The following is a 26,103-nucleotide window of genomic DNA, read 5'->3' as shown; positions in this document are numbered from 1 at the left end:
CCCAGCTGACCTCAGTCAGCCTTAGTGTCCCAGGCTAGGAAAAGGAAAATCAACCAGGGTTATTGCTTTTGGTTGTTATGCGTTATCCCTGTCGGAAACTGATAAACATTAGTTGAAGACAGAGTTGGATTCAAGTGTGCTATTCCCCATGGTTCAATAGTCCACTGAAACTCATGCCTAAAGACGAACCACCTGTGCAAAGTAAGAGTATCATTTGAACTGCACTCCACTACAGGAAGTGCATGAGTAATGTAAACATTGAGATTTATAATTATCCCTTACTGCTGTTGAATAAAGGCAACTACGGAGGCATGAGGGAGGAGCTGGCCAGAATTGACTGGGAGATGAGCCTAGCAGGAAAGACAGTGTAACAGCAATGGCAGGAGTTTCTGGGAGTAATTTGGGACACACAGCAAAAAATTCATCCCTCAGAAGAAGAAGCATACTAAAGGGCTGACAAGAGAAGTCAGGGACAGCATAAAAGCTAAAGAGAAAGCATACAATGCAGCGAAGAGCAGTGGGAAACCAGGAATTTGGGAAGCCTACAAAGACCAACAGAGGACAACTAAAAAAGAAATAAGGAGGGAGAAGATTAAATATGAGGGTAAACTAGCCAGTAATATAAAAGAAGATTGCAAGAGTTTTTTTTAGATATATAAAGGGTAAGAGAGAGGCAAAAGTGGACATTGGGCCGCTGGAAAATGACCCTGGAGAAGTAGTAGTCGGGAACAAAGAAATGGTGGAGGAACTGAATAGGTACTTTGCGTCAGTCTTCATGGTGGAAGACACGAGTAACATCCCCAAAGTTCAAGAGAGTCGGGGGGCAGAGGTGAGTATGGTGGCCATTACCAAAGAGAAGGTGCTAGGAAAACTGACAGGTCTGAAGGTGGATAAATCACCTGGACCAGATGGATTACACTCCAGAGTTCTGAAGGAGATGGCTGAAGAGATAGTAGAGGCGTTAGTGGTGATCTTTCAGGAATCACTGGAGTCAGGGAGGGTCCCAGAGGACTGGAAAATCACTAATGTAACCCCCCTGTTTAAGAAGGGAGTGAGGCAAAAGACGGGAAATTACAGGCCGATTAGCCTGACCTCGGTCGTTGGTAAGATTTTAGAGTCCGTTATTAAGGATGAGATTTCAGAATACTTGGAAGTGCATGATAAAATAGGGCAAAGTCAGCATGGTTTCATCAAGGGGAGGTCATGCCTGACAAATCTGTTAGAATTCTTTGAGGAGGTAACGAGTAGGTTAGACAAAGGAGAGCCAGTGGATGTTATCTACTTGGACTTCCAGAAGGCCTTTGACAAGATGTCGCACAGGAGGCTGCTCAGTAAGATAAGAGCCCATGGTGTTAGAGGCAAGGTACTAGCATGGATAGAAGATTGGCTGTCTGGCAGGAGACAGAGAGTGGGGATAAGGGGGTCCTTACCAGGATGGCGGCCGGTGACTAGTGGAGTTCCGCAGGGGTCAGTGTCGGGACCACAGCTTTTCACTTTATACATTAATGATCTAGATGAACGAACTGAGGGCATTCTGGCTGTTTGCAGATGATACAAAGATAAGTGGAGGGACAGGTAGTATTGAGGAGGCGGGGAGGCTGCAGAAGGATTTGGACAGGTTAGGAGAATGGGCAAAGAAGTGGCAGATGGAATACAATGTGGGGAAGTGTGAGGTCATGCACTTTGGTAGGAAGAATAGAGGCATAGACTATTTTCTAAATGGGGAGAGAATTCAGAAATCTGGAGTGCAAAGGGACTTGGGAGTCCTCGTCCAGGATTCTCTTAAGGTTAACTTGCAGGTTGAGTCGGTAGTTAGGAAGGCAAATGCATTGTTGGCATTTATTGCGAGAGGACTAGGATATAAAAGCAGGGATGTGCTGCTGAGGCTTTATAAGGCTCTGGTCAGACCACATTTAGAATATTGTGAGCAATTTTGGGCCCCGTATTTCAGGAAGGATGTGCTGACCCTGGAGAGGGTCCAGAGGAGGTTCACGAGAATGATCCCAGGAATGAAAGGCTTAACATATGAGGAACATTTGAGGACTCTGGGTCTATACTCAATGGAGTTTAGAAGGATGAGGGGGGATCTGATTGAAACTTACAGAATACTGAAAGGCCTGAATAGAGTGGTCATGGGGAAGATGTTTCCATTAGTAGGAGAGACTAGGACCCGAGGGCACAGCCTCAGAGTAAAGGGAAGACCTTTTAGAACAGAGTTGAGGAGAAACTTCTTTAGCCAGAGAGTGGTGAATCTATGGAATTCATTGCCACAGAAGGCTGTGGAGGCCAGGTCATTGAGTGTATTTAAGACCGAAATAGATAGGTTCTTGATTGGTAAGGGGATCAAAGGTTACGGGGAGAAGGCGGGAGAATGGGATTGAGAAACTTATCAGCCATGATTGAATGGCGGAGCAGACTCAATGGGCCGAATGGCCTAATTTCTGCTCCTATGTCTTATAGTCTTATACTGTATATTAAGGATTTTTGCCAAATCTTTTCATTTTCTTTTTCCTTTGCCCCATTTCTTCCAACGGCGGTGACTTATACTGGGTTACAACTCAAATGCACCAATGCCCTGCTGTACCTTATCCAAATGGCTGTTATTGATATCTTGGTTTGGAAATTGTTTATAGACAACTCAACTGTGAGATCATTACAACCAAATCCAATACTACTTTTGCCCAGTATCTACACTGGTGAATTCCAGCAAGGTAATTCTAGTAAGATAAGCTATATGATACAAAATTGACTAAGCAATAGAAATCTGGAGGTGAAGATAAATAGAGAAGGCTCCAACTGAAGTTCATGACTAGTCAAGTTACACAGCAGTCTGTTTTGGGTCCTATTTTATTTACATAATTTGTAAATGTTTGTGAAATGTGAGAAATTTTGCTGAATGGACGAAACTATGTTGTCCAGAGGGCAGAAAATATCAGCTAGATGTGATGAAATTATTTGCATCAGCAAAGAAATGGCAAATTGAGTTGAACATGGAGAAGATTAAGGAATTAATGAAATGGTGATTGTATATATCATGACATTTTTTTTCAAATAATAGATAGGTTTACAATAAGGAGCGAAAGGAGAAAGAATTGGGTGTGATTGTCAATCATTCTCAGGAAACAAGAATAATTTACATTTATTCAGTACCTTATGAAAGTTCTCAGGATGTTTCAAAGCACTTTCACAACTAATAAATTACTTTTTGAGTGTTCTTTGTGCTTAGGAAAAGGCCGCAGGCAATTTTAAAATAGCAAGATCCCACAATCAAGGAATGAGATGACTGACCATTTCATTAGTTTTTGGTGCTGTTACTTTTGACCAGGACACATAACTCTTTGTACTTAATAATCTTTTATATTCATCAAAATAGCAGGCTCTGCACCTCAAAAGGAATTCCTTGGCTGTAATACAATTTTGGACATCCTGAGGACATGAAAAGTTCTGTTCAAATGCAAGTTCCTTTGTTCATTTATTCTTCAGTGCTAATTCATTCGTCTCTTTTAAAGTAAGTTGCAGATTATTTGAAAGGAAGCATGATTGAAGGTAAATTTAAATAAATATTACTTATGGTATATAACACAAAATATCTAACTTCCCCAAATATCCTTTGACAGCACATTCCAAACCCACAACTCCCATCAAGAAGGACAAGATGGGCAAGTGCATGAACATAAGGAAATAGGAGCAGGAGTAGACCATACGGCCTCAATATGTTCATGGTTGAACTTCTACATCAACTCCATTTTTCCACCCTATCACCATCAAATCCCTAGATTGCCTTAATGCCCAAAAAATCTATTAGTTTCAGTCTTGAATGTACTCAGTGACTGATCATTCACAACCCCCTGGTGTAGAGAATTCCAAAGATTTCACAAGCTTTTCAGTGAAGAAATTTCTCCTCATCTCAGTCCTAAACAGCTGACTCCTTTTTCTGAGACTATTTCTCTAAATACTGACATGTACCAGCCTCTCATCTTAAACAGCACCTTTCAAACCTACGACCACTACCATCTAGAAGAACAAGGGCAGCAGATACATGGGAATACCACTACCTGGAAGTTCCCCTCCAAGCCACTCACCGTCCTGACTTGGAAATATATCGCCGTTCCTTCACTGTTGCTGGGTCAAAATCCTGGAACTCACTCCCTAACAGCACTGTGGGTGTACCTACACCACATGGACTGCAGTGGTTCAAGAAGGCACCTCACCACCACCACCTAAAGGGCAATTAGCTCTGGGCAATAAATGCTGGCCTAGCCAGCAAAGCCCACATTCCTTGATTGAATTTTAAAAATTCAGTGTTTCCATTCTTCCTACCGAAGTGAATAATTTGACACTTCCTACACAATCTGACACTTTCTTAACAGTCTATATCCCTTTGCAGTCATTTTGAGTGCTTGTCACAGCTTACATTCAGATCTTGCTTTGTATCATCAGCAAACTTATATATATATTACACTTGGTCTCCTAATCTAAGTCATTCATATAGATTATAAATAGCTGAGGTTTAACCAATGATTTTTGTTGCACGCAACTAGTTACACCCTGCCATTCTAAAAATGGTCCATTGATTCCTACTGTCTGATTTCTGACCGTTAACGCATCCTCAGTACATGCTAATATGTTATTCTCTAATCCCATACTGGTATTCCATGAGCCTTGGAACACCAATACCTTCAAGTTCCCCTCCAAGTAAATTACCATTCTGTGTTATAGAATTGTTGAATGATACTGTACAGAAGGAGGACATACATTGCTGCTCCTTCATCATTAGTGGGCTAAATTCCTGGAACTCTCCTTCACATGATCTACAGAAGAAGACACCAGCAACCTCCCAAGGGTATCTAGGGATAAGCAGCAAATGGTGGCCTTGCCAGTGATGCCAATATCCTGAGAATGAATAGAAAAAATATATTGTTGAGCATATGGCAAACTATTTGGAGGGAATTTGTTCTTTTGATTATTTCCATAGAGTCATTATGGTACAGAAGGAGACTATTTGGCCCATCAAGTCACTGCTTGCTCTCTGTTGAGCAATCCATCAGTCCCATTCCTCTGCTCTAGCCCCATAGTCCTGCAAGTTTATTTCACTCAAGCCCATCCAATTTCCTTTTGAAATCATTCATTATCTGCACTTCCATCAACCTTGTACGCAGCAAGTTCCAGGTCATTACCAGCCACTGTATAAAAACAGTTCTTCCTCACCTGCCCTGCATCTCTTACCCAAAATCTAAAATCTGTGTCCCATAGTCCTTGCACCATCAGCTAATGGGAACAGTTTTTCTTTATCTACCTTAACTAAATCTGTCATAATCTTGAAAACCTCTATCAAATCTCCCCTCAATCTCCTTTGCTCCAAGGAGAACAACCCCAGCTTCTCCAACATAACCTTGTAGTTAAAATCCCTCATCCCTGGAACCATTCTGGTAAATCTCCTCTCAAGGACCCTCACATCATTCCTAAAGACCAGGTGAGCACAGTACTCTAGTTATGATCTAACCAGAGCTTTATACAGGTTCAACATAACTTGCCTGTTTTTGTACTCAATACAAAAAAAGCCCAAAATCCCATATGCTTTGTTAACTACTCTTTCAACATGTTCTGCCACCTTCAAAGATCTATACACATGAACCTCTAAGTGCATCTGTCCCTGTACAATATTTAGAACTCTGCCATTTATCCTATATTGCCCCTCCCTATCTATTCTGCCAAAATACCTCACCTCACACTTTTCTGTATTAAATTCCATTTTCCACTTGTCTGGCCTTTCTGCTAGCCTACCCATGTCCTGTTGTAGTTTATAGGTATTATACCCACTGTTTACCACACCTTCAAGATTGGAGTCATCAGCAAATTTTGAAATTTCACTCGGTATTCCAATATTTGAGTCATTTATTGGATATTTTTCCTCATTTAAATCATCTTCCTCAGAAACTTTGAATTGGGTTAAGTGGAGGTCATGGCACTATAGTTTTGTGTGATATATTGGAGGGAATAGTTAAAATGGCTTGAGTTGCCTTTTTCCATGTTATAGTTTCTAATGTTTTAGATAGGAATTAGAATTCCTTACATTTTCCTCCTTCCCAAACCCAGTGAAGTTGAGGCTGAATTACTTGAATTAGTGTAGACTTGTCATCAAATCTTACCTTCCCGATTTTGATGGCTCAATGGCATTATAGATAGTGTGCTTGCCAACTAGCTCATAAGGAGCAAAAATATTGTTTTGTATTATGACAATTTGTAAACTTTTAAGAGAAGCAATGCAGCTGATTTATTTAGCCTGATAAGTAAATTAAATGCGTATATTGTGATGCATTTATAATGGTACTGTGATGGGAGTTCTGATTTAGAGGTCCCTCTCAATTGAGGTATATATGAACAAATACTTCTATGGTCCTTTCTTTCATAGCTAGTTATAAACCACAACATCCCTGAATCAGTAAATGTAAATTCAGGCATTGTAATTGTACTAAAATACCAGGAAATGCTTTATTTTATAACTTTGAGATCTCACATCCCAAAGACACATGTTTCCAGATGTTTTGTTGTGATCTACTGCCAAAACATCAGCCCCCATTGTTGAGAATCTTGGCTGCCTTCCAGATTTGTAACTTCTGGATTCAAGTTGCCATTCAGTACCAGATAGTGACTAATACAAAACAAGTATACTTGGAGTGGACACTTGAAAAGTTGGAATATGTATGATTTAATGTTTAATCTTAATGCTCAATTCCATTAAACTTACCATAGGCACATTGTGCATCTCAAATAGGACTTTCATATTTTGGGTCAATTTATCCAATTGTCCCATTATATTTTTATTTTGTCCTACTTTAAACCTTTGTATTGTCTGAGTATTATTGGTTTATAAAGAAAGACTATAAACTATTATGATTATAGACTGCACTGTTGTGCACTTCACAAACTGGAACATGGGTGTGGTTTGTTGCTTCTTATCAATAAAAGCCAAACTAAATAATTTATATGTTCAGAACTTTTAGGCATTCAGTTTGAGAAGGGAACCAATTTTTAAAAGATTGACGAACTACTAAGTCGCTAAGGTAAATTTAAAACGTTATTGCAACATGATTAACATGGTTTTGAATACCAGGACTGGCTGACCTGAATGTAAAAGCCAAGGCCATGTTTATGGCTTGATTATTGACTGATAAGCTATATGAAAGGAACTGTATTAACTTTGTGCTGGGAGAAGGGTCAACACTCTCAGGGCATCTGGTTGCAAAGAAGTCTATGTAGCCACATATAATATTAGTAAAGTCTTGACTATTGCTCACAGATCCTGTATGCATTACATTTAAACTTCACTCTTTGTTGGTAAGATTCCTATGTTATAAAATAGTGACTTTCTTATCTAGCATGAATACATTACACTTAGTACCCAACTTGCATCTTTCTGTGTTTAAAAAATGAGGCCTCCTGATCTCGATAAAGTAACCTTGTTCCAAGGAAAAACTCAGCAAGTCTGGCAGCATCGGCGGAGAAGAAATCAGTTAACGTTTCGAGCCTCCATGGCCCTTCGGCAGAACTGCAGCATAGTTTCAACAAGGGAGAAATATAAATTGGTTTAAGGTGGGTGGGGGGGGCGGGGAAGAGACACATTGAGGGTGTGGTGTGAGCAGATAATCCAAAGATTTCACAGACAAAAGGGTCAAAGAGGTGTTGAAGGTGGTGGTCTTTGTCTGAGAAAAGTGCTAATTAAGAATGGAAAACAGGATATATTCAAACTATGCTGCAGTTCTGCCCTGTTTTCCATTCTTAATTAGCACTTTTCTCAGACAAAGACAACCACCTTCAACACCTCTTTGACCCTTTTGTCTGTGAAATCTTTGGATTATCTGCTCACACCACACCCTCAATGTGTCTCTTCCCCGCCCCCCCCCACCCACCTTAAACCAATTTATATTTCTCCCTTGTTGAAACTATGCTGCAGTTCTGCCGAAGGGCCATGGAGGCTCGAAACGTTAACTGATTTCTTCTCCGCCGATGCTGCCAGACTTGCTGAGTTTTTCCAGGTAATTCTGTTTTTGTTTTGTTTTGGATTTCCAGCATCCGCAGTAGCTTTTAGCTTTTTGGTTTTAACCTTGTTCCAAGGTTAGGCGCTGTGCTGTAGATGTACAGGAACCTGTCATTGAATGAAACTTTACAAAAATTGTGCTCTGATTGACTTCAGAGGATACCTGTTTGGATCACTCACCCACATGTAGAACCTGAATGGGCCAAGTTAAATGGAGCCCCATCTTAGCAACTAAACATCACAGCTGTGTTCAATGCTATGGTTGTGCATGACCCTGGCATGAGACATTGGCAAATACCAGAAAGAACCAGCATAACGGGACACAGGTTGAAAAGAATATGCAGCTGTATTCACCTTATCTGACCAGCTGAAGGAGGGTAGCTGGCCAGGAAGTATTAAACTCAAAGAGGAAATACAAAACAAAAAAAAAGTTTCTGTAACATACACACACACTGTTACAGGTTATATATATTTAAAAACTGTTTAGAATCACTTTTTATTTCAGCTCAAGAAAGAAAAGAAAAACTTGCATTTATATAGCACCTTTCATGATCGCAGTATGTCCCAAAGAACTTTGCAGCCAATGAAATACTTTTGAAGTGTCATTGTTGTTGTAGTGTAGGAAATGTGGCAGCCAATTTGTGCAAAGAACCCACAAACACTAAGGTGATAATGACCAGGCAATCTGATTTTTGATGATGTAGATTTAGGGTTAAATTGTGACCAGGGCACCAGTGAAAAACTCCCTGCTGTTCTTTGAAATAATGTCATGGAACAATCTATCTCCACCTGAGAGGGCAGAATGGGCCTTAATTTAATGTCTTTACTGAAAGACAGCAACTCCAACCATGCAGCACTCCTCACGACTGTGACGGGGTGTCAGCCTGCCAACCAGTTAGATTTGCAATGATACTTTGAAACAGTTTGCCTGCCCACATCCGCAAGCTGATTCTGGTACACAAATGTAGTTGATATAGTCATGTCACTGGAGAGAGACACCAAAGGAAGAGGAAGAGAAAGAAAAAGAAATAATCACTGGGGGCATTGAAACCAAACTTGCAATGAGATTTTGGAACAGTTTGCCTTTTTTTAATTCATTTATGGGATGTGGGCTTTGCTGGCTAGGCCAGCATTTATTACCCATCCCAAATTGCCCTTGAGATGGTGGTGATGAGTCGCCTTCTTGAACCGCTGCAGTCCATGTGGTGTAGGTACACCCAAAGTGCTGTTGTGGAGGGAGTTCTAGGATTTTGACCCAGCGACAGTGAAGAAACAGTGATATATTTCCAAGTCAAGATGGTGAGTGGCTTGGAGGAGAACTTCCAGGTAGTGGTGTTCCCATCTGTCTGCTGCCCTTGTCCCTCCAGATGGTGGTGGTCATGGGTTTGGAAACTGCTGTCAAAGGGGGCTTGGTGAGTTCTTGCAGTGCATCTTGTGGATTGTACACACTGCTGCCACTTTGCGTCGGTGGTGGAGGGGGTGAATGTTTGTGCATGGGGTGCCAATCAAGTGGGCTACTTTGTCCTGGATGGTGTCAAGCTTCTCTAGTGTTGTTGGAGCTGCACTCATCCAGGCAGGTGGAAAATATTTCATCACACCCTTGACTTGTGCCTTATAAAGGGTGGACAGGCTTTGGGAGTCAGGAGGTGAGTTACTCGTCACAGGATTCCTAGACTCTGACCTGCTCTTGTAGCCATAGTGTTTATATGGCTAGTGCAGTTCAGTTTCTAGTCAATGCTAATTCCTAGGATGTTGATAGTGGGGGATTCAGCGATGGTAATACTATTGAATATCAAGGGGTGATTGTTATATTTTCACTTACTGGAGAAAGTCATTGAGTGGCACTTGTGAGACGCGAATGTTAATTGCCACTTGTCAGTCCAAGCCTGGATATTGTCCAGGTCTTGCTGCATCTGGACATGGACTGCTTCAGTATCTGAGAAGTCGCGAATGATGCTGAACATTGTGCAATCATCAGCGAACATCTCCACATCTGACCTTATGATGGAAGGAAGGTTATTGATGAAGCAGCTGAAGATGGTTGGGCCAAGGACACTATCCTGAGGAACTCCTACAGTGATGGTTCTGGATTGGCCCCCAACAACCACAATTATATTCCTTTGTGCTAGATATGACTCCGACTAGCGGAGAGTTTTCCCCCAATTTCCATTGATTCCACTTTGCTAGGGCTCCTTGATGCTACACTTGGTCAAATGCTGCCTTGATGTCAAGGCCAGTCACTCTCACCTAACCTCCGGAGTTAAGCTCTTTTCTCTATCTTTGAACCAAGGCTGTAATGAGGTCAGGAGCTGAGTGGCCCCGGCGGGACCCAAACTGAGCGTCAGCGAGCAGGTTATTGTTAAGAAAGTGCCACTTGTTTGCACTGTTGATGACTCCTTCCATCACTTTACTGATGATGGAGTGTAGACTGATGGGGCGGTAATTGGCCAGGTTGGATTTGTCCTGATTTTTGATTACAGGACATACCTGGGCAATTTTCCACATAGCCGGGTAGATGCCAGTGTTGTAGCTGTACTGAAACAGCTTGGCTAGGGACACGGCAAGTGCTGGAGCACAAGTCTTCAGTACTATTGTTGGAGTGTTGTCAGGGCCCATAGCCTTTGCAGCATCCAGTGCCTTCAGCCGTTTCTTGCTATCACATGGAATGAATTGAATTGGCTGAAGACAGGTATCTGTGATGCTGGGGATCTCCAGAGAAGGCCGAGATGGATCATCCATTTGGCATTTCTGGCTGAAGATTGTTGCAAAATCTTCAGCCTTATCTTTTGCACTGATGTGCTGGGCTCCCCCCCCCATCATTAAGGATGGGGATATTTGTGGAGCCTCCTCCTCCAAAGGGATGTTTAATTGTCCACCACTATTCACGACTGGATGTTACAGGACTGCAAAGCTTAGATTTGATCTGTTGGTTGTGGAATCGCTTAGCTCAGTCTACCACTTAATGCTTAGGCTGTTTGGTATGCAACTAGTCCTGTGTTGGAGCTTCACCAGATTGACACCTCATTTTTAGGTATACCTAGTGCTGTTCCTGGCATGCCCTCCTGCACTCTTCATTGAACCAGGGTTGATTCCCTGGCTTGGTGGTAATGGTAGAATGTGGGATATGCCAGGCCATGAGGTTACAAATTGTGGTTGAGAACAATTCTGCTGCTGATGGCTGGCAGTATCTCATAGATGCCCAGCTTTGAGCACTAGATCTGTTCGAAATCTATCCCATTTAGCACGGTGGTCGTGCCACACAACACAATGGAGGGTATCCTCAATGTGAATATGGAACTTCGTCTCCACAAGGACTGTGCGATGGTCACTCCTACTGAAACTGTCATGGACAGATGCATCTGCGGCAGGCAGGTTGGTGAGGATGAGGTCAAGTGTGTTTTTCCCTCTTGTTGGTTCACTCACCACCTGTGCAAACCCAATCTACTGGTATGTCCTATTTGACTCAGCCAGCTTGGTCAGTCGTGGTACTACCAAGCCACTCTTGGTGATGGACATTGAAGTCCTCCACCCAGGGTACACTATGCGCCCTTGCCACCTTCAGTGCTTCCTCCAGGTGGTGTTCAACATGGAGTACTGATTCATCAGCTGAGGGGCGGCGGTATGTGGTAATCAGCAGGAGGTTTCCTTGCCCATGTTTGATCTGATGCCATGAGACTTCATGGGGTCCGGAGTCGATGTTGAGGACTCCCAGGGCAACTGCCTCCTGACTGTATACCATTGTGCCGCCACCTCTGCTGGGCCTGTCTTGCCAGTGGCACAGGACATACCCAGGGATGGTGATGTCTGGGACATTGTCTGTAAGGTATGTTTCTGTGAGTATGACTATGTCAGACTGTTGTTTGACTAGTCTGTGAGACAGCTCTCCCAATTTTGGCACTAGCCCCCAGGTGTTAGTAAGGAGGACTTTGCAAGGTCAACAGGGCTGTGTTTGCCGTTGTTGTTTCCGGTGCCTAGGACGATGCCAGGTGGTCTGTTTGGTTTCATTCCTTTTAGACATTTTAGCAGATTAATACAACTGAGTGTCTGTAGGCCACTTCAGAGTGCAGTTAAGAATCAACCACATTGTTGTGGGCCTGGAGTCACATGTAGGCCAGACCAGGTAAGAGCGGCAGATTTCCTTCCCTAAAGGACATTCGTGAACCAGATGGGTTTTTACGACAATTGTTTCATGGTCATCATTAGACTTTTAATTCCAGATTTTTATTGAATTCCAATTTCACCATCTGCCGTGGTGGATTTGAACCCAGGTCCCCAAAGCATTGTCCTGAGTCTCTGGATTATTAGTCCAGTGACAATACCACCGCCTCCCCCTACCTGCTCTTAATGTGTGAGCCCAGATCATGAGTACTGGCAGACTATTTTACCATGGCAAGCATCACTGCTGAGTCTGTGCGTGTCCTTGCCCAACCTCCATGCACAAAATTCCATATGGGGTGTTAAACCGAGGCCCATGCTGCCACTCAGGTAGATGTAAAAGTTTCTGTGGCACTATTTTGAAGAAGAGCAGGACATTTCTCCTCGGTGCCCTGGCTGCAATTTATCCCTCAGCCAACATCACTAAAAGCAGATTATCTGGCCGTTACCAAATTGTCATTTGGGTTGTACACAACTTGGCTACTGCATTTCCTACATTAAAACAGTGACTGCACTTCAAAAGTGCTTCATTGGCTGTAAATGCTTCGGGACATGCTGAAGTTGTGAAAAGCACCATAAAAATGAGAGTCTTCTTTCTTGGAAGAAACCAACTGCCTTCACACCACCACTACTAAACCTGACGACAAACATTTAACTTTTTAATAATGCTATTTCTATAGATTTTAAACAATGCATTTATCTCTTTATATGCATTATTTTATCTAAAGGTGTTGCTATTTAAACCCTGTGTTGTGCAAAAGATTTTGATGGATTCTTTGGTTTACCACTCAAACCAATCAACCAGTCTTGTTTTTGAATTTTTAAAATTAAGCCAGGAATACCTATTTTCATTTGTTTTTAAGGTCAAAAGGGTCTAAAATTAATTTCTGTTACAGTAGTTATAAACCCAATGTCAGAAATCAAGACATATTCTCTATTCTGGCCCCTTTTTTTTTCTAATAGATTCCTTATCTACTATCATTTTGATTAATTAACAATTTATTTCTAATTTAATACAATAACATTGTGCCTTTCTTCAACATATTGAATCACAATCTCCCTTTCATTGTCCAGTTCCTACAACTGTGGTTTAAAAATAGTAATGAGGATCCAAACATCTCAATTCTAATTCCTGGAATTTAGAAGTCCCCTTTCAACTATGCCCAAATCAGCACCACTATCAAAAACAAATGACATTCATAATATTTTTATTGCTGCTTCTGTGATAGTAAATTATTAGAACCAAGTGAATTCTAGATTTGACCCAAAATTAATGACATGGATACTTTTAATCCAGTTATACTTTTTTGAAGTTCATATGGCAGCAGCTTAGTGACTGGCCTTGCCACCTCAGGTATTCACAGTTGTTGACAAATACATAGCATTTGCTTGTGAGGTTCACAAATACGAGGCCAAAAGAAACACAAATCTACTGTGTAATTGTAACAGAGAAATCTGGTGCCAGTGATCATTACTTTATGACTTGGATATATTCAAGATTTTGATGTTTGTCTCCTGGAGCAACAGTGTTTCTAACCAGGCATCACCTGATCTTAATGACTCCAATTTTATCTGACCACCAGTGAAATCTTCCAGCTGTATTTGCAAATAGGATGCGTCATTTTAATAATGGGAGAGTAGAAAATGTAAAAATGTTGACTTGTATCAGGCAAAGATGTTTTTAGACGGCCTCATTTTGTTTCAATATCAGCCTGTATTATGGGCATTGCATGTTATCAGAACATGCAGAGGGATGTGATCATTTTACAAGGAACATGTGTCGTTCATACCATTCTTCAATGATTTAACATCTTTGTGCTTAATAAAGCTAACTTACTCTATGTTGGAAGTCAATAGAAATATGTTTTTAAAAAAAACTTTAATATCATACAGACATTTTTCTCAGCTGCACAAGTATGCAAGACAGGGTGGGAGCCAAATCTGATTTTTTGAACTTTGTTCACCTGAAGATAGGATGATACTTAGATTAATCAAAGAAAACATTTAGTCACACATATTGTGGGGCATGTTACATGACTCTAGTGACCTGAAGCCAATGGCAGCTGTACCTTCGGTTATTAAGTTCTAAGCTCTGGATCACCCCCAAACCTCTCCACTTTTACCTCTCTTAAATGCTCCTTAAAATCTATCTCTCTGACTAAGCTTTTGGTCATCTATCCTAGAATCTCCTTATGTAGCTCAGTGTCAAATTTTGTCTAACAGCACTCATGTGGGACATTTTACTTTGTTAAAGGTGCTATATAAATGAAAGACATTGTTGCATAGATGGGTTCGCCGAATTACAGAATTGTTAAAACACAGAAGGTGACCATTCCGGCCATCGCATCTGTGCCAGCTCTCTGAAGGAGCAATTTATCTACTGCCACTCTCCCACCTTTTCCCTGTGACCCTGCACATTCTTCCTTTTCAGATAACAATCCAATTCCCTCTTAAATGCCTCAATTGAACCTGCCTCTACCACACTTTCAGGCAGTGCAATCTAGATCCTAACCACTCACTGCATGAGAAAGATATCGCCATTGCTTCTTTTGCCAATTACCTTAAATCTGTGCCCTCTTGCTTTCAATCCTTCCACCAATGGGAACAGTTTTTCCCCATCTACTCTATGTAGTCAAAATTTGTGCTTTGCTGTCATAGTTTATTGATATCCTTCCATCTTTGGATTCTTTTTCCTGCTTTATTCTGCTTCTCACTGAATCATGCTGTAAACATATTGCACAAAAGTAGTGACTTCTTATCTTCTATGTGTTTACAATTAAGAGGTCCAATTCACTTGTAAAAATGTTAACTAATTTCATCAACTATTCCATTTGAAGCATGTGATCAGCAGTGACAGAGTCACTGAGGAGCTGGGTGGGGCGGGGTATAAATTCTCATTATTTTAGGTTGGCTAAGGCAACTTTGGAAGACCATCTCCAATTCACTCCCAGGAATCTCTAATACCTATTTTTGGCCTGTGATTCAGCCTACAATTCTGTTTGGTTCCTTGCCTGTCCTTCAAAGTGCGTAAGTCACCAGTTTTCAACCCAGACCTCTTCATGCCAAGTTGGCTAAAACAAGTTCTGCTACTGGTAGCCAGAGCAAAGCTTCGAGAGAGACAGCAGCTCCCTAATAAGTACAAGGCAAACAAATGGCCAATAGGTTAAACTGTAAAACTTGCGGTGACACCAGAAAAAGTATAAATAGAACCTATACCAGGGCCATACTTGATACTGGAACAAAGCTGAAGTCAGATCAAACTACTCCAGACTTACACAACTCAAGTAACTGCATTTGTGTAAATGATGCTCAATTTGTAGTATAAATGAATCCTTTGCCTATCAATTTTCACAATGAGGATGCCCGATAAATTAAGTTCAGTACTGTAATTTCCTGGCTGATAGGATAATTCTGGAAAACGTTATCACATCTATACATAGTTATTCTCTTATTAAGTAATCTATTCAACAGCACAATACTTTTCCAGCCTAAGATTTTGAAGTGAAGAAGTTTCTAATTAAACATAACTTTCTAATCAACTAAAAAATACCATGTTTGAGTCTAGGTTCCAAAGATTGCTTACTAACAAGCAATGTGGTGTTTTGATGTATTTGTAATCCCTACCCTGGCAACAGTATACCTGAGGCCCCTATCCCCATGTCCTGATGCTGTCACTCGGCACCCATCGCTTATGACGTACTTGAATGCAGACGACTCCCCGACAGAGCGGCATAAATTCAATCCGTATCGGTTTGAGTGGACTTTTAAACAAAACTACCCCATACTGCACAAAGCGAAAAGCAACATGGAAGCATTTTTCCTATTCCTTAGCGACTCATAAAGTTAAACGCATAACTTGGATCTAGATAGCAGTTGAACAGGCACGGGTTCTTACTTAAAGAGGCGTAAGTACTTTTTGCAGGAAAAAAAAGACATAGGTAGTCAGGTTAGAGGAGTTTAGATCAAATTTAATAAAACAATGTCCTGTTTGAATAGAGACAAGTATGAAGTAATGTACTTTCCTATCTTTTAGTCAGAGAATTCACGTGAAGCAGAGGGAACAGATTTCAGCATAACTTTCTCTCCACAGCAGGAATTTGTGGGAAATGAACACTTTTTGTGTTAACTATTGCATGTTATCATCAAAGTTTTATGGCAATTTTGTGCTGTAATCGCTGTGGACATCCTGTCTACAGTCCTTTGCTCTGCTTGCCTCTTGCCATCCTGTGATCTGGTATTTTAAAATCGTTATTCTGCCACTTTTTACTTCTGAAGTGGCGGAGGAGACAGCTGAGCACCGTTTAGAGTTTAATGCCGCCTGGGAGTACCGCAGTTTGCTGCTGTTGTATGGTTAGATTTAAATTAACCAGTAGTTTGTATAGTTTTTTTTTAAATTCATTCACGGGATGTGGGCTTCGTTGGCTGGGCCAGCATTTATTGCCCATCCCTCTTTGCCTGCTAATTGCCTCTTGAGAAGGTGGTGGTGAGCTGCCTTCTTGAACTGTTGCAGGAGGTGTCAGCTGTGGCTCAGTTCACAGCACCCTCGCCTTTGAACCAGAGGGTTGTGGGTTCATGTCCCACTCCCGGAAACCAAGAACTGTGATTGTACTCGAAAGAGTTGCAATCTGTGACTGTTGATAACTCGAAAGAGTTTGAACTGTTGCAGTCCATGTGGTGTAGTACACCCACAGTGCTGTTAGGGAGGGAGTTCCAGGATTTTGATCCAGTGACAGTGAAGGAATGGATTAAACGTTCTGACAATCTATGAAAATGCGTGAACAGAATAACATTGTCACATGTTACACCGACTCTAACTAAAGTTATTGTTGTTGTATATGAAATTAATAATCCTATATTGTAGTTCAAATGTAATACAGGAATTATAATTTTAGTACGTGATATGTAATATTGTACCATTGATGTATTATTAATGTTATTGAATATAGTGTTTTATCAGAATATTATTTCAAATGATAAATCGAGTAATATTACTTAAAATTCAGGTGTTAATATTTTGCATGAGATTGCAAAAAATATCAGAAACCAGTTAGTGCTTTACAGTGCTGTAAGATGATAGAATTAGTGCATGGAATGATAACAGAATGAATATTTCTTTCAGCAAATACAATATATCATGGCTACCAATCCTAAAGATGAAGCAACTTCTGAAGCTTTGGTAGATCAAGAGTTCATCCCAAGTGAAATCAATTCTCAGACTACAATAACAGATAATGGAGAAGATCGCATTCGAGTTCTTATTGAAGATACAGAAGATGAAGGTGAAAAAATGCAAGGAGTTTCAAAGAGAAGTTCTTTTTCAAGTGAAAAAATTGCAGGTGTAGCAGATAAAGATGGCAGGGGGAAAACATATGGAGCTTCAAAGAGAAGTTTTTCACTCATAAGTGATAAAATAATGTTTGTAGAAAATGAAGATAAGAGGGTACAAAGTAATGGAGCTTCAAGGAGAAGTGCTTCTCTTGTAAGTGAAACAAGTTTACATGTAACAAAAGAAAATGACAGGAAAACCTTTCATCAAACTCTAAGGAGTCGGGCCTCTGTTAAAATTGAAGCAAATAATGATGAACCAGATGAGGATAGGAAACACATTTTTCATCAAGGGTCAAAAAAAAATGTTTCCATTGGAAAAGGAATAGCTGAGTATTTAACAGCTGAAACTCCCCATCAAGGTGTAAGGAGAAGGGTCTCAATTGCAGAAGATTTTATATTTAAACACGGCAATCAGGTTCCAACTGGAATGAAAGACTTTGAGAATGCACTGGACGAAACTGACAAAGAAGCTACTAATATAATTTCAAGGAGTAAAATATCTTATGGTTCTGTAATACATGATCCATCTATGTTTCAACTTAGATTGGAACATAGAAAAGCTTCATTTCAGACTTCAGCAATTGAGAGTCTCACAGTAGATGATACAAAAGATGATGATGATGATGACAGCAAAGGAGAGAAGCTACTTTGGAAGAGAATGTTTGAACGAAAAGTAACAAAGCGAGTGCTACATTTACAGGAGCAGAAGGCAATCCTTCACAAAAAGTGCAAACATGAAAAACTTATTTTGGTAAAGAAGGTCCCACTGGATTTATTGACGGAGGAATGGTTCAATGAAAATAATGTGACAGTACAGACTCGTCTATACCTCTTGGAAAAGTTGTTGCCTGCTCTGATTCTGGGCCTGGAGAAGCTACTGATGGAAGTTGAAAAAAATCATTTGACTGTGTTGGAGACACCACATCCTTACTTTAACCCAATTAATTTCCTGGCACAGTATCTGATGAGGAACAATCCACGGCAGTACAACTTTCCAGATGATAATCCATATACACGTGGCTTGACACAAGTAGTGGAACAGCTAAACATTCATGTTGTTGACATCAAAGATAACAGGCAGGATATTGCTTTTCAAAGTACCTATTTCATTGTAGATCACTAAGCTGCAGCTGTTATAATCATGCATTTCTTCCAATCACCTTTACAGATTGTCCCTAAGTCTGCTGATGATACAAAATTAGGAGGGAATGCAAACTGTGAGGACACAAAGAGGCTGCAAAAAGATATAGACAGGTGAACTGAGTGGGCAACAAAGCGGCAGATGGGCTATAATGTGGGGATGTATGAGGTTACTCACACAGGTCGTAAGAATGGAAAAGCAGAATATTTTTTTAAAAGGTGTGACACATGGAAATGTTGATTTTTTTTTCTTTATTGTTTCATGGGATGTGAGCATTGCTGTCAAGACCAGCATTTGTTGCCCACCCTTAACTATCCTTGAACTGAGTGGCTTGCTAGGCCATCTCAGAGGGCAGTTAAGAGTCAACCACATTGCTGTGGGTCTGCAGTCACATATAGGTCAGACTGCGTAAGGATGGCAGATTTCCTTCTGTAAAGGACACTAGTGAACAAGATGGGTTTTTATGACAATCGGTGATAGTTTCATGCTCATCATTTCTGAGATTAGCTTTCAGTTCCAGATTTTTATTCATGTGAATTTAAATTCCATCAGCTGCCATGGTGGGATTTGAACCCATATCCCCAGAGCATTAGTGTGGGCCTCTAGATTACTAGTCCAGACCCCCAGAAAGACTTCAGAGAGAGAGTTCAGAGAGACTTGGGTGCACTTGTACAAGGAACAAAAAAAGCTAACATGCAAGTACAGCAAGCAATTAGGAAAGCAAATGGCATGTTGGCCTTCATTGCAAGGGGATTGGAGTACAAGAATAAAGAAGTCTTGCTACAATTGTGCAGGGCATTGGTGAGACCACACCTGGAATATTGTGTGCAGTTTTGACCCACATTTAAGGAAGGATATACTTGCATTGGAGGCGGTACAGTGAATGTTCACTAAAATAGTCCCTAGGATGAGAGAGTTGTCCTATGATGGGAGGCTGAGTAAATTAGGTCTATATTCTCCAGAATTTAGAAGAATGAGAGGTGACCTCATTGAAACATTCAAGATTATGAAGGGGCTTGACAGGGTAGATGCTAGGAGGCTGTTTCCCCGGCTGGAAATCTAGAACAAAGGGGCATAGTCTCAGGATAGGGGGCCAAACATTTAGGACTGAGATGAGGAGAAATTTCTTCACTCAAAAGTTTATGAATCTTTGGAATTCTTTACCCCAGAGTTTTGGGATGCGCCATCATTGAGTATATGGGGAGTGTTATGGGGAGCTGGTGGGAAAGTGAAGCCGAAGGTCAGCCATGATCATATTGAATGGCGGAGCTGTCTGTGAGACATGGCCTGCAAAGGCAAAAAGACTGCAGCTCCCTGCTTCAACAACGGGTCCTTTGAACGACCGCTGGATGCCATGGAGGCCCACCGGGATGTGCTGTACCCCCGCTCTGGCCGCAGGATGAATAGCAATGTCACCAACCCGACTTGGGAGGCGGTGGCAGTAGTGGTCAGCCCAATGCCTTTCAGAAAAGGACAGCCATCCAATGCCGCAAAAGGATGAATGATCTCCTCAGTTCCGCCAGGGTAAGTCACTCTTTTCATCACTCCCAACTCACGTACTCACAAACCCATCACACACCCACAGGGCCCTCACTCACTGCCAGTGCAAGGGACATCACCATGCACTCTTTCACACACACCATCATTGTCCTCATCCCGTCTATGGAACCACTCATCACCCACACAGGCCAGACATACTTATAATCTGGCCCGGCAGACGTCCTGATACACTCTCCCCATCTCTATCCATGCAGGACAAACTGGCTCACAACAGGTGGGGGAAAAGGTTGCAGACAGGTGGAGGGATGCTGGAATTCAAAGTTCTCACAGAATTTGAAAACAGAGCCATCCAGCTGCCCGGCGATGACCAGGACCGGTCCTGTGCTGTCGGCACTGCTCTACCAAGTGAGGATCCAGCAGTGTAACGTTCATCAGACAACCATGCCGTGAGTGGTGTCCTCTTTCACAGGCCACTGCCATGCACTAATCATCTCCCCTTGCTTTTATAGGCACATCTGGGAAGCAGCAGATGGAGTCCACGACCCAGAACCTCCAAGCAACCTCTGAAGAAACCTCCGAAGAGGAATCTGAAGGCACCCTCCCTGAAGTCCCGTCACAGCACTCACCCACAACCTCCACCAGAACAGAGACACACACCTCGGTGGGACCTAGCTTTAGAGTAGCCTCAGGACCACAATCTGGTGAGCACATCACACTTTCTGATCCACAGCAGGTGGAGGCAGGGACTCCAGGTCCCCAGCACTCGGAAGGATACTGGAGGCCAGAACGTTATTGAGTCCAAGTCAGATGACGAGCCTCTGAACTCAGTCAAGACACAGTTGCTGGAGCTGCAAAGGCAGGCTCCGGAACATCAGGAAGGGATGTCCGCTGTACTGCTCAAATTGCAAGGCACGATAGAGGAGTCCGTCCGTCTTCATGCTGAGGTGATAGCGCCTGCATTGCAATGCACTGAGGTCAACACTGGCAGGATGGCAGCCGTCATGGAGACCTTGGTCCTGGATGTCACTCCTGCACTGCTGTGCGGGCTTAACTCCATCGCTGATGCCATAGTTGGCCTCCAACAGTGTGTACGCGAGAGGGGCGGTGGGCAGCTTGATCTCACTCCAGCTGCCCCTTCCGCTCACAGAGTCAGCCAGGGGCCCTCAGGCACTCATAGGGAGGAGGATCAGCAGGTGCACACTCCGGGGCCATCCAGCCAGGTGACTCTGGGAGTGACTGGCCCATTTGACTCCCTTCTTCCTGTGACCTCTGCAGATCCAGCTTCACAGGTCGAGGAGGGTGCCACTGCCACACAGCAGGACCTCGATAGCAGGCCAGGGCTCTCCAAGCCTCAGTCCTCCAGAGGATGCCTGCCAAAGTCATCACAGACAGGGTGTCACAGTCAGCAGGCTGTCTCGACCTCCGCTGTGGATGTCCAGGGAGCACCAAGACGTAGCGGCAGGGTTAGGACAGTTAAGCAGAGTTAGTTGCACAGCCTGGGCATGAGTGTTTAATCACTTGTACATAATGTTCACTATTGTCAATAAACTCCCAAGAATGTCTCCCTGCCTATGGCTCCTTGTTCTGATGAGCAGTGTTCTTGTCACTCAGATGTGAAACCTTTCTGCACAAGATAAAAGGCAGGTATCTCAGTCCAGGGCCTCTTCCCTGTGCTCTGTGCAGCCTTCAGACCACAGCGATGGTCGAGCCTCACACTCCCTGGAAACATTACTGATGCCTGCACCTCAGTGCTGGTCATTGCTGCCAGAATGTAGTGGGCAGGTGTCACAGAGTTCTCTCATACTCTCTGTGTGCTCTCAGCACCTTTAAGGTGGGGCTGGCCCCCATCACACCAGCATCTGCGACCATCACCTCCTGAAGGGCTGAGGTGCTGAAGGCGGACACAGCATCAGATGCATCTAAAGTTTCATGGCTGCGTCTCTGAGATGACCCTGATCATGGAGTGCAAGCGACCTACCCTCGGCCAAACAGGAGTCAGACATTCTCAGAGACCATGTGAAAATCTAAGGAGTGTCTTCACTGCATGTTGTCATCATCCTCCTGTGATCAAGCGACTATTAGGGCTTCCACTGCATCGCCATGACAGGAGCATTCTCTTAGAGGGTATTGGTGCTGAGATAAGCTAGACTGGAGTCAAACGTTCACAACTGCGATGTGAGGATCTACGGGGACACCTCACTGCATGTCATCATCATCCTCCACAAATCTGGCAGCTGTGAGGGCCTCCGAGTGCGCCTGCCTAGTCTAGCCAGTGTGAGAGCCTCATCTCCATCGTCATCACCACCAAGGACCTCCTCACCCTCATCATCCGTCAGCATCCTCCTCATCGCAGGAGACATGCAGGTCCTCAATCTCCTCTTCAGCCAGCTCCTCACCCTGTTGCACCGCCAGGTTGTAAAGGACGCAGCAGACGACGACGATGTGTGACACCCTTTGCGGACTGTATTGCAGGGCTCCACCAGACCGACCCAGGCACTGGAACCGCACCTTCAGCATCCTGATGGTCTGCTCCACCAAGTTGTGAGCTGCTGCATGAGCCTCATTATAGTGTCACTCTGCTGCAGTCTGAGGCTGCCACACGGGCGTCATCAGCCACGGCCTCTCCAGGTAGCCCTTGTCCCCGAGGAGCCAACCCTGCAGCCTCTGTGGACCCTGGAAGGCTGCAGGGACCTGCAAGTGACTCAGGAAGCAGGCATCGTGCACACTCCCTGGAAACCATGCGCAAACCTGCAGGATGCATTTCTGGTGGTCGCATACCAGCTGCACGTTCAGTGAGTGGAAGCCCTTGCGGCTGATGAAGTCCACTGAGTGTCGCGATGGCGACCTGAGCACCACATGAGTGCAGTCAATCGCACCCTGCACCTGTGGGAATCCCAAGATCAGGGCGAATCCAATGGCCCTTGCATCCTGGCTGTCCCGGTCCCGGGCGATATGCATGATCCTGATGTGGGCCTCCTGTAGCATGAAAGAGAGAGAGACGTGGTTATCATGGCTGTACTTAGCACCTTTCCTGGCCCTGTGTGACCATCCCTTATTGCTTCCTGGAAAGTGCTGGTCACCCCTTGGATGGCCAGAGATGAGTGCATTGCATGGCTGCCCTGTCAACCTGCGACATGGGGGACTGGTCCAAACTAGGATGCTGAGATTGCAAGGGGCTGGGTGTCTCCAGCAGTGACTGCTACATGGCCAGCATTGGCAAGGAGATTGTGCAATGTGTGCAGCCCAACTGCTCTGCGGTCCAGTAAAGTGGTGGTGGAATCGAAGTTTGTGCTGGGGGGAGGCGTAGGTGGGGGACAGGTAAGGTATGGAGTGCTTGCTGGCCCTTTTGGTGCTTCCTCGATGCTTGCATGGGCGGGCAGGTTAGGAGCCTGACCCCAATCATATCACTGTGGCTGCGCCTGATCTGTCTTAGTTGCAGAGGCATGGTCAGTTTATACAGGTGTCCCTAATGCGTGGCCACTTCCCTCGCTTACCTTGCCCTCCACCTCGATTGCCTGTATACAAGATGCAGTGCCAGAACAGCACTTGCACCCCGCCCCCCCACCCTCTTCAGCAGTCGCCTCCGAGGTTGGCCAGCACTTGCCCCCAGACACCCCCCACCCCTCAACAGTCACATGCGTGGCCAGGCATCAGTTTCCCCTGCACCCCCCCCCCCCCACAACCGTCGCCCCTGAGGCCTGTAAACAACAGGTGAGCTGTGGAGAACGCTGCTGCTCACTCAGCTCAGTTCCCCCAAAGTGAAGTCCGCCAAGTGCACGTCGCCTGCGTGCTGTTGTGAAACACATCAGTGTGCTTTCCTTCCAACGTAGACGGACGATACAGCGGGGTTCCAAGAGCCTGACAGGGTGACCTTTTAATTATATGCTAATGTATTACAATTAGCTCCTGGCCAACCGATGGTGGGAAACGCAGCCCGCTGTCGGCGGGCTGAGCGGAAGATCGCAACCTGCCTTCATGTGGGTCCTGCCATATTTTCTGTGCACGCCAACTATCACACCCGCCGCCAGCAGGCTCAGAAAATTCTGCCCATAGTCATAAAGGTTTTAAGACCATAAGACATAGGAGCAGAAATTAGGCCATTCGGCCCATCGAGTCTGCTCCGCCATTCAATCATGGCTGATAAGTTTCTCAACCCCATTCTCCCGCCTTCTCCCCGTAACCTTTGATCCCCTTACCAATCAAGAACCTATCCATCTCGGTCTTAAATACACTCAATGACCTGGCCTCCACAGCCTTCTGTGGCAATGAATTCCATAGATTCACCACTCTCTGGCTATAGAAGTTTCTCCTCATCTCTGTTCTAAAAGGACTTCCCTTTACTCTGAGGCTGTGCCCTCGGGTCCTAGTCTCTCCTACTAATGGAAACATCTTCCCCACGTCCACTCTATCCTGGCCTTTCAGATTTCTGTAAGTTTCAATCAGATGCCCCCCTCATCCTTCTAAACTCCATCGAGTATAGACCCAGAGTCCTCAAACGTTCCTCATATGTTAAGCCTTTCATTCCTGGGATCATTCTCGTGAACCTCCTCTGGACCCTCTCCAGGCCTAGCACATCCTTCCTGAGATATGGGGCCCAAAATTGCGCACAATATTCTAAATGTGGTCTGACCAGAGCCTTATAAAGCCTCAGCAGCACATCCCTGCTTTTATATTCTAGTCCTCTCGAAATAAATGCCAACATTGCATTTGCCTTCCTAACTACCGACTCAACCTGCAAGTTAACCTTAAGAGAATCCTGGACTAGGACTCCCAAGTCCCTTTGCACTCCAGATTTCTGAATTCTCTCCCCATTTAGAAAATAGCCTATGCCTCTATTCTTCCTACCAAAGTGGATGACCTCACACTTCCCCACGTTGTATTCCATCTGCCACTTCTTTGCCCATTCTCCTGACCTGTCCAAATCCTTCTGCAGCCTCCCCGCCTCCTCAATACTACCTGTCCCTCCACCTATCTTTGTATCATCTGCAAACTTTTTCGTCTCCTCCAAAAATATTATGTCTTATAAAACTTTTAGTACACATGAATTATATACTTTTTAAAACTGCATGTGTATATCTCTCAAATTTAGACTGATTTTCACAAGTTTTACTATTGCAATGACAGAAGACGTAGCAGGCTTGTTACCTGGGATTTTAATACCCGAGATATGGTTTTATGTTGGTTTGTCATTGACTGATGGAGTTGGGGAGTTGATGAAAAGGCAGGGTTTCTGCAAAAGAAAACAAACAAGCAGAGGGTCAGGATGGTGTTGGGGATCGGGGTCATGGGAAAGTATCTGGGGGCTGATCTGGGCATGTGGGAGCTCAGGGATCCAGACCAGAGGTGAACAACTGGGGGTTGGGATGGGCTGTGATAGATTGGGGAAGGAGTGATGGCAAGTCAGGAAGAAAAATCGCATTCTTCAAGATGGGGTCAAGAGGTGCATCCCTGCTCCTAACTTCACTGTCAGTTAAGTTACTTGACTTCTTTGTTGCAGGTGATTTGAAGGGTTAATTTCCTGAGTAAAGTCATTATCGCGCTGGCTGTCTTGGGCACACCAATGTAGGACAGGGACCTCGATCAGCAATTTGGCTACTTATTTGCAAATGCCAAAGGTCTTAACACCTGATCCAAGTGTAGTCAAAGAGCACCTCTTGTTTGTCCTTACCTAAAATGGCAATTGCCGCACTTCAGTCCAGAAGCATGCCTTCTTTTCCTGCCCACCATTTTTGAGGTCTGAGTATGCCCTGTAATGTAGTGAGAAATGGGCATTAAGCACCTCAATTTCTAGGCCTACATCTTTACAACAAATTAAATTTGGATTAGCTTCTGATTTAACTGAATTTCAATTCCGCTATCAATATCCTGGGGGTTACCATTGACCAGAAACTGAACTGGACCAGCCATACTGTGACTGCAAGAGCAGGGCAGAGGCTGGGAA

The 26,103-nt window shown here is 43.7% G+C and overlaps 1 protein-coding gene across 1 annotated transcript in view; it reads left to right on the top strand.

Moving 5' to 3' along the window:
- LOC144684285 (EF-hand calcium-binding domain-containing protein 5-like) overlaps window positions 1–26,103 on the top strand; it is a 207,835-nt gene that overhangs the window by 613 nt on the left and 181,119 nt on the right. Inside the window, exon 2 of the mRNA XM_078547914.1 lies at window positions 17,313–18,618. Coding sequence (XP_078404040.1) covers window positions 17,328–18,618 — 1,291 coding nt within the window. The 5' untranslated portion in view covers window positions 17,313–17,327. The remainder of the gene's footprint in view (window positions 1–17,312; window positions 18,619–26,103) is intronic.

Source organism: Cetorhinus maximus, chromosome 9 (genome assembly GCF_964194155.1).
Source record: "Cetorhinus maximus chromosome 9, sCetMax3.hap1.1, whole genome shotgun sequence".
NCBI lineage: Eukaryota > Metazoa > Chordata > Chondrichthyes > Lamniformes > Cetorhinidae > Cetorhinus > Cetorhinus maximus.
Note: the sequence above shows the minus strand (reverse complement) of the source record. Positions and strands in the feature narration are given on the sequence as shown.